This window comes from Halichoerus grypus, chromosome 10, assembly GCF_964656455.1.
Source record: "Halichoerus grypus chromosome 10, mHalGry1.hap1.1, whole genome shotgun sequence".
Lineage (NCBI taxonomy): Eukaryota > Metazoa > Chordata > Mammalia > Carnivora > Phocidae > Halichoerus > Halichoerus grypus.
Window position 1 is genome coordinate 75,365,606 of NC_135721.1, and position 14,983 is coordinate 75,380,588.

General features: G+C 60.7%; 1 protein-coding gene across 6 annotated transcripts; it reads right to left on the reverse strand.

Moving 5' to 3' along the window:
* Positions 1 to 1,046: 1,046 nt before the first annotated feature.
* SEMA4C (semaphorin 4C) lies at positions 1,047 to 11,688 on the reverse strand. Of its 6 annotated transcripts, none has more exons than XM_036073727.2 (15): positions 11,432 to 11,688; positions 8,479 to 8,624; positions 6,857 to 7,005; positions 6,440 to 6,502; positions 6,147 to 6,245; positions 5,954 to 6,050; positions 5,711 to 5,827; positions 5,464 to 5,615; positions 5,201 to 5,376; positions 4,741 to 4,885; positions 4,423 to 4,645; positions 4,176 to 4,288; positions 3,072 to 3,229; positions 2,924 to 2,994; positions 1,047 to 2,795 (listed from the first exon to the last, which is right to left on the reverse strand). In XM_036073727.2, exons 1-15 carry the CDS (start codon positions 11,617 to 11,619, stop codon positions 1,966 to 1,968), a joined length of 2,727 nt encoding a protein of 908 aa, XP_035929620.1. In that variant the 5' UTR covers positions 11,620 to 11,688; the 3' UTR covers positions 1,047 to 1,965. The 6 variants fall into 6 exon arrangements, with proteins under 6 accessions (XP_035929620.1, XP_035929619.1, XP_035929623.1 ...); XM_036073726.2 differs by having other exon boundaries at positions 8,479 to 8,627; XM_036073730.2 differs by lacking the exon at positions 11,432 to 11,688 and adding an exon at positions 11,154 to 11,305.
* Between the last annotated feature and the right edge of the window lie 3,295 nt (positions 11,689 to 14,983).

Genomic DNA, 14,983 nt, shown 5'->3' on the forward strand with positions numbered 1-14,983 from the left:
GTTTCCCTAGGGCAGGGAGTCGCCGGGCGCGCCCCAAGGTCCTCCGCCCCGTCTTTCCGCACCACCCCAGGCCCAGTGACCTCGCTTCCCCTTTCCTCCTCCAGCGCCTCCTGCCCATTTCCTGAAAACCCGTGGGAGGCAGGTGGCCACAACTTTTGCCACTAGGAGCACATAAGCCCCAAGGGCAAGTATAGGGCCTTGGGTTGTGCGGAACTCCCCAACTCCAGTGGGAGCCTACTTTACCGTATCAATCTTCATATAGCAAGACATCCTAAGGCCTGAGGTTTACTGACCATGATGGAAGCTTAGCGTACCCAGAAGTGGGCAGATCACAGCCCTTTCCTACAGCTAAGGACACCCAGGGCAGCAGCCCCTTTCAGCCACCGCAGGCCCTCCAGACCAGTCAAATGTAGGGAGCCCATTTCACAACTGCCTCCATCTGTGGACATGAATTACAGAATCCAGGCTGGGTCTTCCCTTCCTTACGAGTATCTGGGCCCTCCCTGTGCCCACTCCTCTGATAGGACAGTGGCTTGGTGCACACTGGGTGGTGGTGGGGCAAGTTCCATGTTCCACATTGCTGAAGCATTCAAGACGAATATTCCTGGAGCGTAGGCAGAAGGCTGGAAGTAACCTTTCCTCCTCTAGGCTAGTTGGGAACATCCTCACACAAGCCAGTCCATACAACCTGAAGCTCTTTCTAGGAAGTTACCCTCCTTTAGCTCACTCCCACTTCCCCTTCCCAGAGCTCTGGGAAGGCAGGCCCCCTCTCAGGCCTTCCTCCCAATGCCCTAACTTCTCCTTTTGGCCAGAACCCAAAGCTGCCAGCTGCCTCCCAAGAGCCTGTGGCCCTGGTCTGGTTCCCAGCCCCACAGCTACCACTGTGGGGAAACACTGGAGCCTGGGCTATCCCCCCTCTGGAGAGGGGCACAAGCATGCAGGGATAACATTAGGGGCAGCTGCCCCAGAACTACAGGGAGGTGAGGCTAGTCCTGCCTAGAAGGTTTTAGCCCAAATGCCTTATCCCTACCACAGTAACACTTAACTGTTTTCTTGATTTTTATTTGTCAATATAAAAATACTCAAATATTTACAACAAATAAATACGCGGGGACACAATAAGTTACACTGTTAGGAGCCCTCCTCCTAGGGCTGGGAGAGGATATGCAATATCCACAGCATGCCCACCCTCTCTCCTCCTCCCTCCCCCACCCCCCACACAACCTTTCCCAGCCCGGTAAGGGAGGACAAGTATAAAATACCACTGAACCCCAGGGCCAAGTGGGAGGCCCCTCCCACCCCTGCCCCAAACACACAGGAGAATCCATCTCCCTCCCCCCACCCTGAAAACATTCACAGCCCTAGGAGCAGGACCAGGCCCACCCCAGAGCCCCGGACTCCCCGAAAGGGGCACAGCACCCTGCCCAGCCCACCCCCATATGTACATTGCTGACCCATGCTGGGGACTGGCGGGAGGGTAGGAGGGGCGAAGTGATACGACCCCCTTCCCCTTCATAGCTCCAATGACTCACCAGGAGGACCCCAGGCCAAGGGAAGACTCGACAGAAAAAGTAAGACCTCTCTCTCACACTCACACACACACACACACACACACACACACACACACACACACACGACTAGGTCACACACAGACATATAGATACAAACACACCCACATCTCCAACTTCTGCCTTGGAAAGTTTTGGCTGCTGGGGTCCCACGTGTCCGTGATTCACAGCCCCTCACAGAGAGGAGGAAGAGGCCTTCCGGGAGGCTGGTGTCCTGGGGAGCAGTGCCCGTGCTGAGCAGAGCAGGTCCTCATGGCCGGGCGGGTGGCGGCCAGGCTCCGTCCCAGGCCGAGCCGGTGCCCGCGCCATGTCCCTGAGGTAGCTGGTGCGTGTGCAAAAGGAGGAGCGGCGCCTCGCACCCTGCCCCTGCGAGGCAGGGGGTGGGGTGGGGGTCCCCTCATACGGAGGACTCCTCGGGATTGGAGTCCGGCAGCGGCTGGCGCTGCTGCAGCTTGCGCCTCAGTTCGTCTGCCAGCTCGGGCAGGGGGTGCCCGAGCCCGCCGCGGTCCTCCGCTCCCAGCTGTAAGCGCACGTAGCCGTTGGCGTTAGAGTTCCGCCCACCCCCCAGGTGAAGCCGGGTCGGAGAAGGCAGGGGCTGGCCGGGGATGCCAGGAGCTGGGGAAGGGGGCCCGCCCCCGGGCTGGCACCGCGCGTGTCCAGGCACGATCTTGAGGGAGCCGTCCGAGTAGTAGTAGCCGACGGGGTCCCAGAGTTTCTCATCAGTCTCCGGGCCGGGCCTGAAGGGGGGACTGGTGGGCTCCTTGGGCAGCTCCAGGGGGTACACCAAGGTCCTCTCCGCCGCCTTGGCACCTTTCTCCAGCTCCTCCCGCAGCCGCCGGCGCAGTGACAGAACCAGCAGCAGCAGGACCAGGCACACGGCCCCCAGGGCCACCACAGCCAGCCACACCAGCCCCAGATTTTCCAAGGGCGCCCGAGCCTCCAGGGTCACCGACGGGCCCGCCACCACGGCCACCAGGTAGCCTTCGGCAGCCAGCCGCGCCCCCTGCTCCTCCGAAAAGCAGTGGTAGGCCCCGGCGTGGCGGGGCTGGGCAGCCATCACGACCAGGGCCTGCAGGCGGGCGTCATAGAGGAAGGAGCCGGGCTGTTCCGCAGGCAGGTCCCGGCCCCCGAAGGTCCAGCGGGCGTGGGCCAAGTTGGAAGAGAGGCGGCAGGGCAGCACCAGGTCCGTGCCCGCCACCACGGTGATGTTTTTGGGTGTGAGCCTGACTGCAGCAGTAGAAAAACAGGAGAGCCGAGTTAGCATGGGAAACCCAGGGCCCCGCGGAGATGCAGCTAGTCCAGCTCTGGCCCAGGGCCCATCCTACCGGGGAAGAGGGAGAGAAAAGACAGCTCACCTTTTTTATTGCCACGGAGGTTACAAATGCCTGAGGTGTCTGAGACCGTCACGTGCTGGATCAGCGAGGACCTGGTTGGGGAAGCAGGGTCCATGGGCACTGGGGCTCCAAACACCCTGCCCTCACCCTTGTGCTGAGCCCCACTCACCCCGAGGGGCCATCCACGGCCACACAGCGGCTGGTGTTGACGCTCCAGGCACAGTAGGGGTCCCGAGCGAGGACGCAGTCTGCGCAGGAGCGGTACTTCACGCAGTCGGCCAGGGGCAGCTGAACCAGCTGCGAGCGAGAGCCTGCAAAGAGCAGCTTCTGCAAGAGAAGCGGGGCACAGGAGGCTTAGCCAGACTGGGACACAGACTGCGGCATGGGCGCACGAGGGCAAGGGTGCCAGAGGAGGAAGAGGGCAGTGCGAAACTCCGAGGAGGGAAATCGAAGGACCAAAGAACGCACAGAGGGCTTACTACAAGCCAGACGCAATCCTAAGCACCTTATAGATGTGACCTTCTTAGACAGGGAACAGTGGAACTACAAGGCTGAGAAATATAATCTCACACACACACACACACACACACACACTCACTCTCCCGTACTGTATAAATAGTGCAGGAAATGTGTTTTCCGCTAGGCCCGTCAGCCCTCACAATAGCACGAGCAGAGCATAAGGTGTTTTCCTCTGTTTGAATGGTGACTGCCAATCTGTGTGTTTCTTCAACCACGGACTTTCTTTCTGCCATTATTCCATGTTCTGGGCAACAATCTGAGCCACAATAGTTGGTCAAGGGCCAGCACATGAAAGTTCAGGGGAGTCACAGACAGGCCAGAAGAAGGGTAGGATGCAAGCGGCACCTCAGGCAAACAGAAGGGAGTGCAGGCCGGGACTGGACTGCACTGGGCCGGACTAGGGGGCCGCTGGGAAAGCCGGCATCAGGAGGGCAGCTGAGCAAACGGAGCCCGAGAGGCCCGGTCCACCGTGGCACCACCAGAGAGGCTGTACGTCACAGAGAACAGCACAACCTCGAGGGGTCTGAAGGAAGCGTGGAGAGCGGCTGCCAAGGCCCAATTCTGGGAACACAGCCCCGTGGGGACCTGGCTATATATAACGCCTGCCGAGCGCAGAGTCCGTCAGCACGCGTGTTTCCTGGAACGCTCCCCAAGCTAAGTGTGGTGTGTTTGAGTGCCTCCCCACCCCTGTCCTGGCCAAGCAAAAGACTGGGGAAGGTGTAGGGACAGCGGTGGGTGGGGCCTTGATTACTACCTTGCTCTGGGATAGGACCAAGCTTTCCACAGGCTCCTGGTCAAACACCTGCAGCTCCTCGATCAGGTGGACCCAGGGGCCCAGGCTCACGGCCTTGAGCAGCCAGCCGTCTCCTGTGGGGGTTGGGGGAGGACAGGCATAAACGAGAGGGCACGGGGGCCCCTGGGGCATCTCTAGATCTCGCTGCCCCGACACACAGGCCTTTACCCAGCTTCCGGCAGCCACACCCACCGCCCCAGGTGCCTACCTGTACCAATGAACAGCACTGTATAGGTGGCTCCGTCAAGGCCTGTGACCCGGTCAGCCACCAGGTGGGTGAAATTGGTGTCCTTCTTCACAAGCAGGGGCCGGCCCCACCGGGGCCCTACCTGCTCCTCCATCAGAGGGTGCTTCTTGATGAAGTTGAGGGTGTTATCAGGCAGCTCCAGAGAACTGGTGTAGCCATGGCGTCGGTGCCAGTTGTTGATGCACTGGGGGCGGGGGGGTGAAGACGGGAGAGCTGTCAGCACGTGGCAGAGCTACTGCGGCGGAGGGCAGGAGCCCATCCCCGCCCCGGAGGACTCACTGAGCCGGGCCGTGGGCTGGGGACAGGGTCGGTATAGCGGCCCCACTTCTGGGCTTGCTCACGGTATTCCTTGTAGGGCCCCTCGAATACCCTCTGGATCTCTTCCAGCTGGTACTCGCAGACCGCTGACAAGTCCACATCGCCCCTGTCACAGCAAAGGAGGGACCCCAAGGGTGAGGCACGTGCCCACTTTACCCCAGCTCGCGGCATGGACCGGGAAGGCGGGCCCCCCACAAAGCAGTCCTGGGCGTGTGCGATGTCATGTTGGCTCTACAGTACCACTGGGGGAAGGGCCCTGCACACCTCCCCTGGGGGGGCTTTGAAAAGGGGCACATGCCCAACATCCTCCTTGGCTTCTGGTCTACCGACCACTTAAGACTTTACTCAGACGCCTGCACCCACCCACCATCCCTACCCCGCAAACCTCCTCCCTAGCCCCAAGTATTCCTGGCCAACTCACCACCGCGCCCGGAAAACCCCGAAGAAGGTGGTGTTGTGCCAAGAGGCGTCGCGCAGGGTGTGCAGGGCCTGCAGCTGGTTGAAGTAGAGCTGCCGGTCGGGGGCCGAGCACACCAGCCTCGCCTTCAGGAACGTGGTCCACTTCCTCTGCAGGGTCCGCGCACCCCCCATGTCCCCCTGGCGGGTGGCAAGGGGACACTGCTGGTCAGGCCTGCCGAGCCACCAAGGCTCCCAGGGCTCCCCACTCACTGTAGGACTCCATACCTTGCAGACACGGGCTACACGGGCCACCACCTGTTCCGCGTAGCAGTCATACTCCACTGCCCGCTCGCTGAAGAAGAAGTAGACCTTGTCATCGTCCCCTGTGAAGCTGCCCACGCTCTCTGGGATGTAGGCAGAGCCTACAAAATGAGGTTCTACAGGAAGGGGAGGAGGGTTAGCGGTGGAGGGTGCTGCAGGGCCCCTCAACCATGGCTCCCCCCGGGCCCCACACCAGCTCCTCGGGGCTCACCGTTGAGCCAGAAGGCCAGGTACTCTGTCTTCATGGAGTGGTGAGGCCCCATGTTACGCAGGATTACAGGCTCTGTTCCTAGGAAGTTGTTGAGCGTGGCCGAGTACAGCTCGCCGTCTATGGGAGACAGAGGATCAGGCAGGCCAGAAGTGACATGAAGACACATTCAGGCCACGCAGACCCACAGTGAGAACAAGTTCTGGGGGCGGACTCCCCCCGCCTGCCCCGGGGACAGCCACTCACCCACAAGGAGGCCAGTGTGGCCCTTGGCCGGGTCATAGGGACATTTCCCCTTCCCATCCTCAAATTCTCCACGCTCCAAAGTGAAGGTGAGCATGTCCTGGGGCAGGGAAGAGACAATGAGGAGGAGATGCAGAAGGGCCCGGGAGTCCAGCGAAGGGCGAGGAGGGGACTGAGGGGGGACACCAGCACTCACGATGTAGGTGCACTTGGGCTGGAAGGCGTAGGTACCACAGACGTACAGGTGGGACGTGTTGTAGGGCTGCAGGAAGCGGATGAAGTTGAAACACTCCGTCTGCGGAGAGAAAGGCATTCACTGAAGAGTACGGGGACATGGGACATGGGACACAAGGACCAAGAACGGGTCTGGGACAAAGAGAGAGGGTGGGGGTGGGGGGAGACAGCAGGCGCCATGAGGCCTGGCCAGCGGAAGTACAGGGTGGGGGGTGGGGGGGCTCTGGCTCTCCTGGCCGTATCCGGAGCACCCACCTGGTTGCTCTTCCCTTTCTGGATACACTCGGCTTTCTTCTCAGCTGGTGCCTCCCATGCGATCTGGGGGGAGGGGGGCACGTCAATCCCAAGTACACACTGAGCATGTGCCCGGAGTATCTGCCACATGCATGGCCTGTGGCAGCCACGTGGGGACACCACAAGTGAGCACACATAGTCCCCATTCTCTGGGAGTTTAACAGAGGACGGAAGCCCCAAACTGCCCCAAAGCTGCAGATGAGGGAAAGCAGCGTGCCCACTCTGCTAGGAGGATGGGCCTGGAGACTACGCAAGATTTCCACAGGAAAGAACAGGGTGGGGGCGGCAGGGCTGAGGGGACAGTTTGGTCAAGCTAAGCCCCTCTGGGTCCTGCCACTCTCCCCACACCTGTGTACCTCCCACTCCCCCACCTCTCACCGCTCCTTGCAGCTCCAGAGCCTCCACGCTGAAGGCAAACAGGGCCTCCCGGGCCCCCACGTATAGAAGCCCTGTCTGCTCAGTCAGGGTCAACGTCAGGAAGTCCTGGATGCCCGTTTGGGAGAACCGCCGCACTACTGTGGCCAACTCTGCAGGACAAGGTGGGAGTGAGCACGGTGGTGAATGGGCAGAGGGCTTCCTGGGGCTCCAGGCGTCCTCCTCCCCCCAGAATCAGCCTTCCTCTATACAGTGGTCTTTGGGGCCTAATCACTCCTGCTGCCGGCCAGCACCCCACAAGCAGATGCCAGCTAAGCACCCTGACTGGCAATAAAGGGCCTTCTCTAATAGCCTTTTGGCTCTGACAGCTCCACCCAAGCCTCCCTGGCCTTTCCCAGCCTGGGAGGCGGCGAATCTGGGCTGGTGAGGAGGAAGGAAGGATATCTCAGCCACAGCTTCCGGCCAGAGGAAGCCATCAGACTGATGGCCCTCACTCTCAGGGTCAATAGCGTCTCTGGCTGCAGAGCTGGGCTCTTCCCCCTCCCAGCTTCCTCCGCTGCTTCCTTCTTTGCTGCCTGCTACCCACATCAGGCTCTGGCCAGGCCCCAGCCCATGATCCGGCAAAGCAGTTATGTACTGAAGTTGTAAGCTCTGCTTGCCTGAGGAAACTCTTCACTCCAGCAGGACCCAAATCCAGGCGGCCAGAGATCCGAGCACGGCCGGCCACTGGGACAGTCGGGGACATGGGAGACTGAGTTGGGGCTGGGAGGCCAGGCCAGCGTGGTCAGGGGGAACCAGAGGCTAGGGACCAGAGAAGGCACTGAAGCCTTGGAGCTGGGAAGCCTTGTTGCTGTTCACCATGCAAGGTACTACGACACTGATGTAGTCACAGAATTCCTAAGTCAGCCCCCAAAATAGCTGCTGACCTATCCTCAGGGTCCCCCTAAACCAGCCTTAGTCTTTGGAGCCACACACAGGCGGGCAAGGGAGGACTTCATTAGCACCTGAGTGGAACCTGTGGGAGGTGAGCTCATCCTAGGTCCCCAGGGTGCACTGATGATACAAACACCTGACATCACCTAATACAGGTGTGCGCGCGCAGAGGGCTGTCGGGTCTTCTGTCCCCCGACATGAGCACGTGTGTAAACACATCCAGGGCCAACAGAGGGCACAAGGGTAGCAGAGGGGTAGCAGAGGGGGCCTATTACGGTTGATAAAGGGGCTCCTGGGGGCAAAGAGCTAGGAAGGCTTTGGGGAGGGGGATGATAACACTCTGCCTTATGCCTACCCGGGCTCCATTTTCTCTCTGCGGGCTCTCAGTGCAAGTGCTAGTTCCAGAAGTAAGGCATGGGGAGAATGATACAGAACGGTCTCTCTTCCTTACATTACAGTGGCAGCCAGGTCCTAACCATCTAAAGAAGGGCTATCCCAAGACTATGAGCTCTGGGTCCCTGGGGCCACTCTGGGGCCACTCATTCTCATTTCTTAGAAAGCTGTCATATACATCGGTGGGCTTTGAGCCCGAGAGCAGGATAAAGCTGGCACGATCTAGGGGCAATCACTCCTCTCCCCCCACCTCCCCATAGTCCCTCCTGGCCTCCCCCCTTGGGACTTCAGGCACTCACCCCCAGAAGATACGGTCTTCCGGGGCACCAGGTTCCACCACATCTCAGCCCCAATGCCCAGGCCCCACAGCCCCACTACCAGCAGCCAGACAGCCCAGTGTGGGGCCATGGCAAATGCCCCGGCTCGAAGCTCCAGGCCAGCTGCCCTGCTGGGGGAAAAGAAAGGGTCAGAATCACAGCCAGAGAAAACAGACCGGAAGGGGGCCCACACAAGCCCATGCCGGGAGGCACTGACAGAACATATGACCTGATCAGCCTCCCCAGGAGCCTCCTGGATTCCCCCCCACTTACCCAGCCCTTGGAGCAGAACTTGGTGTCCCCCCCCACACCTGGCCTCGGCCCCCACAGATTCCAAAGGAGGTGGGGACCCCAGAGGAAAGGGGAGGAGCTGAGTCAGCTGGAGGGGTGGACACTCCAAGAAACCTCTGGCCTCCAGGCCCTCACCCACTCCCTCTCAACAGGAAGTTGTTTAAGAAATTAAAAGGGGACCCCTTCCCCCCACACTCAGGCCTGACAGATTTGAGGATTTCTTAAAATAACCTCTGGAAGCAGGACTTGCCCCCACTGGGGCTCCAGCCAGCCCCAAGATATACTTCTGGCACGCAAACCCCTTGGCAGGGTGAAGGGGCATACGGTGGGTGGGCGGTTCCAGAAGCCCCTCCACCCCCCCGGGAGGGGACTTGATGGAGCCAGCCGTGCGGGGGTCCTGGCCCCAGCCTCTCCCCTCCCCCAGCGCAGACAATAGCCAGGCAAAGCCCCAAACCCCGGTTCCACCTCAGCAGGGCTGAAGTGGGGCCGGGAGCCGAAGGGGCCCAGCTTCCCGAGGCCCCTTTGTTGCCCAAGACGGGAGGCAGGAAGTGGGTGGGATGGGCGTGGAAATGACCAGGGCCTCATCCTGTTCCTCGCACAGCCTCCTAGGAGACACTAGCCTTCGGGCTTTGGGGCGGCGGGACAACAGAGCTGGCTCCGGTCTAATCAGGGATCTCCCGGCGAGCAGCTCTCAGGCGGGGGCGGGGGGAGCTGAGGGGCGGGTGGGGAGCGCGAGAGGGATTCCTCTCGGACCGCGGGGGACGCCCTGTGCAGGGCCGGCGCCTGCTGCGCTCCCCCCGGGTCTGACGAATCTTCCCAACTCAGGGATTGCGCCCCGGGACCCCGGCCTGGGCAAGCCATCTGGATTAATTGCACTGCCCCAGAACTCCAGTGCCGGGTACGGAGACACAGAAGCTGGGGACCTGCTCACCCCAAAACAAAGGGTCCCCGCCAAGACCGTCCTTGGTCACCCCCCCAGATTCTCCCCTCCCCCCAGCTCCCGGGATTTGAATGCAAACAAAGCGGCGGCGCTGGGAGCGTGGCAAGCCCGGCCGGCGGACGCCCCCTGTCGGCCCAATACCCCAGCACTGGAAGGGCGGGGGGGGGGCTGGGGATACGTTCACCCCTCCCTCCCCCACAACACACCCCCAGCCCTCCCTCTGCCCCTTACCCTAGACCCCGGCCGGACCCCGCGGCGCGCTCCGAGAATCGGCCAGCACGGCGATGCCCCCACCCCCAGCTCCTCCCAGGGCGGGGAAGCAGGGGCAGCCGGAGGGGTGGGGGCTGGAGGAGCGCGGGGCCCAGGCGGTGCGCCCCCCACCCTCGCCCAACGCGAGCGGCGGGGCGCGAACGGCGCTTCCGCGGCTGCAGGGCGGGCGGTCCCGCCAGGGACTGCGCGGCCAGGCTCGGGTCGGGAGCCTGGCTTTCCAGGACAACCCGCCTCCCCGGCGGAGCGGGCGGGCGGGGGCCCGCGGCAGGGAAATCCGATCCCACAACATCGGCCTCAGTCCAAGCCCGCCCCAAACTTTCCGTCGGGGGTGGGGGAGCCGGGGGCAGTTCGGGGGCCTGGAGAGGATCCTGGCCGCCGACCCGACAGCACGGGGGACCCCCCGCTCCCGAGAGCAGCTCTTCCAGACCAGTCCGCGCCTCCGGACGCTATGGCTGCGGGCACTGCTTGCCCGGCTCAGGAGCCCCCGCCAGGCAGCCCGCTGGGGGCGCAGGAAGGATCTCGGACGAACTGCTGTCCCCGCCGCTAGCCCTCCCTGCACCCCCAGACCCTGTCCTTCGAGCGTGCGGCGGCCCCTGCCCGGGTCGGGGGACAAAGCGGCGGCCCCGGAGCCCTGGTGCTCCCGCCCCGCGCAACCCTGGCCTCACTCACCTCTTCTTCGCGGCTTGAATCCCTGGGCGCCGCCCTCGCGTTCGGCTCGGATCACGGTCCGCCCCTACCCGCGCGCCGCCGACGGCCTGCGCGCGCCCGCCTGCCCTCCTCCACTGTCCCCTCTGCCACCGCCCCTCGGTCCCGGCTCGGCTCGGCGCCCCTGGGCTCGGGCTCCCCGCGCCACCGCGCCGGGTGCCGGCTCTTTCTCCAGCGCTGCCGCCGCTCTCCGCCCCCTCCCCCCTGACGTCAGGCGGGGGGGGGGGTGTCGAGCGGAGGCCGGGGGCGGGACGCGAAGGCCGGCCCAGGAGGGGGCTGCGACCCGCCGCGACCCGCCGGCCCCCCAGCTCCCTGCCGGCGGGTTCGGACCCCCGCCCCTCCCCGCGCCCTGCCGCCCCGTGCCTCGGAGTCGCGGTCTGCGCCACAGCGCCGGGAGGTGGGGCGGGGGAGGGACTCCGGGCATTGCCTTGGCGGGGGGGATCGGACTCACCCGGTCTTTCCGAAGTGTCCCCCAAGGCCAACCGCGGGCTGGGCGGCTGGGCTCGGGAATGGGGCTGAGGAGCTCCCCACGCTGCAATTACTGGAACCAACGCGGGCAAACCACCTCGGGGCGAGTATCCGAGGGAGGGGTGCCGGGGAAACCGAGGCTCCTTCTCGGGGCGGACCAGAGTGGGTCTATCTTTTGGCCCGAAATTCTGCTTCGTTTCTTGGCCGCAACGCCCACTGGCCCCCCCCCCCCCCCCGCAGTCAGACTGGAACGGGTCTTACCAGCCAGGAGGACCCACTAATCTCCGGAGAGTCTGCTCCTTGTTTTTCATGCTCCACACGGAGGAACAGCAGCGCCCTTGCCCAGCTCCCGGTGAAGACAACCCTCCGGGAGACTCCTGTTGCACAGAGCCTGCCCCCAAGAAATGACTCCTTCTGATGCCACTGGAAGGCTGAATAACAAGTGACATGAGCCCTAATGTTCAGATGAAAGCGGCTGAGGGGAAGCCTCGGTGGAGAACTACCACCTTTTAGAACCGCCTGCCTCCGCCCACAGCAGCTCCTAGAAGTCACTTGTAGCTCTGGCCTCCTGCGCTGGGGCCGTGCTGGGGTGGACCTTGCCAGCTGGTCCTCGGAGCTGGGCAGGTGGACAAACCCCAGGGAAGCCGCCCCATCAGCACCCAGATACGGATGCCTCCTCTTGGCTAGGGGCAAATGACAGAGATAAAGAGACTGGAGCCCCGAGGCTTTGGTGGTAACTTTAAGCGGGTGCAGTCCTGGAAGGGAGGAACAGTGGAGGGCCCCCGTCAGCAGATCTGGATTATAAATCAGCCCCGACAGGAGCTTTTGTTCTGAGTTAAAACTTGGCATCTGAAAATGGAGACCAGAAGAGTAGTGGAGATAATTGGGAAAAGCAGCCCAGTTTGGATTCAGTAACAATTGGGTCTTTGCTGGTACACATAAAGGCCCCTTCTCCCGCACTGGCCAAAGCCACATTTCCCAGCTCCTTTCCACCATAGGAAAAAAAAAAAAAAAAGCTGTGGTCTTGGAGATGCTGGAGATAGAGGGCAAGACAGTTAACAGCATGGGGTGGGCAGGGAAGGCTCTGTGCTTCAGCGGGCTGGGAGGGAGATGGGTGTAACCCCCCTCCTCCAGGTTAGACCCTGCATCTTTTTAAGTGGAGGTAAACGGATGCTCAATATTCGTTCTATGCTTTAGACTTTGCAACCTGCCTTCACATACATTTCCTCACATAATCCTCATGACGACTGTTCAAAAGGCAGGTATGGGGTGCCTGAGTGGCTCAGTGGGTTAAGCATCTGCCTTTGGCTCAGGTCATAATCCCAGGGTCCTGGGATCAGCGGGAAGCCTGCTTCTCCCACTCCCTCTGAGGCTCCCTCTGCCTGTGCTCTGTCAAATAAATAAATAAAACCTTAAAAAAAAAAAGGGCAGGTATTGTGTCTCTGATTTTAGAGATAAAATGCGTCTCAGAAGGATGAAGCAACCTGCTCAAAGGCACGTAGATAATTAGCAAGGTCAGAATGTTAAATCAGGTCTTGGGACTCCCAATTCTGTCTTTGCACCAAGTCAGAGTGCATCTGGACAACCTTTAAGCCCTAAACAGCTTGTTTCCTGCTGTTTTTCCTCACCTTCGCTCCCACCCCCACCAGGCAGAGACTTGAGCTCCTGGCTCCACCTGCAAGATGGCCCCAGTGGAAAGTTTCAAAAGGTGGTTTGGTTTCACTGGCAGGGACAGTCTTCTGTACGTTAATGGCAGACTTCTCTGTTCCTGCTAACAGACTCCGGGAGCCTTTCCCTCTCAAATGCTCCTCCAAGATAAGGCTGCAGCTCCCCCCACCCCCCCCTCCCCTTTTCTACCTTCACTCATTTCCTGCTGTGTTCTGTTCATTTCCAGCACTGGCCTTTTCCATGGGTGGGTGGGCAGAGGATAAAGTTTCCTGCATGACTACTTGCTCATGATTCATACTTTTTAATAAAAGCACAACCGGTCAAAAATGAGGATTCCTGGGTTTTAAATTAAGAAAAAAAAAAAGAAGAAGAAGAAGAAGTCTCCTGTACCTGTCATGTCTCTCTAGGGCCTGTCTGGCATATTCTATTTAAGGTACCCATGCTTCAGGCCTTAGGCCCTAACAGGCCCTCCTGCTCACCTGCTTGTGGCCAAGTCAAGGAAAGACCCAGATATGCTAAATGCCTTCCGAGGTTCTCCAAGAGTCCACTGGCAGCTCAGCTCAGGCCAGTCCCTACAGATGGGCCCAGGAGTCTTATCTGAAAGGCAAGCCCCCACTCCCTCCCCCACGACATTGGTCATGTGCCATGGTGTCCCTGATTTGAGCTCCTCACCCCTAGTTCTTGCAAGGCAGCTTTCGGACCGGAGTGGAGCCCAGGGTTCACCCTGGGATTCTCCAGTTAGCACTGCCTGGCCAACTTCCCAAAGGATCCGGGAGCTGTTGTCAGCCCACAGAGGGGGAAATGAGAAAGCCTGGGTCAGCCACCCTTCAGGGATCTTTCTGAGGGCCTGGGGACCGAGGTGAGCGGGGACATAGGAAAAGGACTTCCTCTACTTCCTCCTAAAGGAGAGTTATCAAAGCTGTCCACCTGGGAAGCCTTTCCCTTCCCAGCCCCTCCCTGCCACCATCACCAAAAGGAAGCAGGAAAACATCCGTCATCACAGCCCCGGATGCTGCGTTTCCAGTGGCTTCAATCAGGATATCCCTCAGCCTTTTCCCAGGAGCTTAAGGATCTGGAAAGGGCAAGTGGTGCAGTTGCCAGCACCATTGTGGAATTCTTGGCCTAGAGGAGACTGAGTCTCTAACTGGTCCCAGACCAGTTTGAGATCTGGTCAGCTCCCAGCCAGTTCCAGAGAGGGCCCATTACATGTCCCAGGGGATATGGGACGCCCTTGGGTGACCTCGAAGCGCACCCCTCTGCTCAGGTTACAGCTAGGTCTCTGGAGGGACTGAGAGTCACCAACACCTCCTTTCTCCTTGGTATCTATTTCCCTCTTGGGGATGAGTGTGTTTGGGGAACAGGGGAGGAGGGGTCAGTGCACAAGGACCAGGACTGGGGAGAAGGGCCCCAGATATCTATGGTGATAGACCGCATGGATCTCTTTCTCAGAGCCACAAAGGGGCAGCGTCGAGAACTGGAAACTCCCCAGTTTGGCCTCTTAGGCCTCCCTACTCCCTCTCTGCCCTTGGCAGTGAGAACAAAGAGGGGAAATTTCAAAGGTGATTTCCAGGTTTCCAGAGCAAACTGAAGAGCTGAGGATTAACTGTCAGGATGTGCAGTGTCAGAAGCAGGGGCTGCCCGGAGGGAGGTGAAGAAGGCTGGCTCACCAGAGCCTTCGCTCTTTTATCAGACGATCTCAGGCCTACCTGATGCCCCTGGGGCCTCAGTGGTGCCCCAGCCAGGGGGCCCTGTGATGTGGCCAGGAACAGAAACCAGAACTCTCGGTCAAGTCACCTGGGCATCCAAGTCACCCTGGCCAAGGACTTCTTCCACCTCTCACTTGGCAAAGGGAGCACGGCAGGGCGACAACCCGTATGGCACCCAGCACTCTGCCGTGTGCTCATGCCCTCTGAATTATAGATGCCCCCAGCTCCCAGACTTCTGGGCGAGGGAGGCAGCTGTGTCTAAAACAGCTCCAGGGGGCACCTGGGTGGCTCAATCGGTTAAGCGTCCAACTCTTGATCTCGGCTCGGGTCTTGATCTCAGGGTCATGAGTTCAAGCCCTGCGTTGGGCTCCTTAGTGTGGAGCCTACTTAAAACAAAACAAACAAACAAACAAATAAATAAGACAGGCCCAGGAAGTGA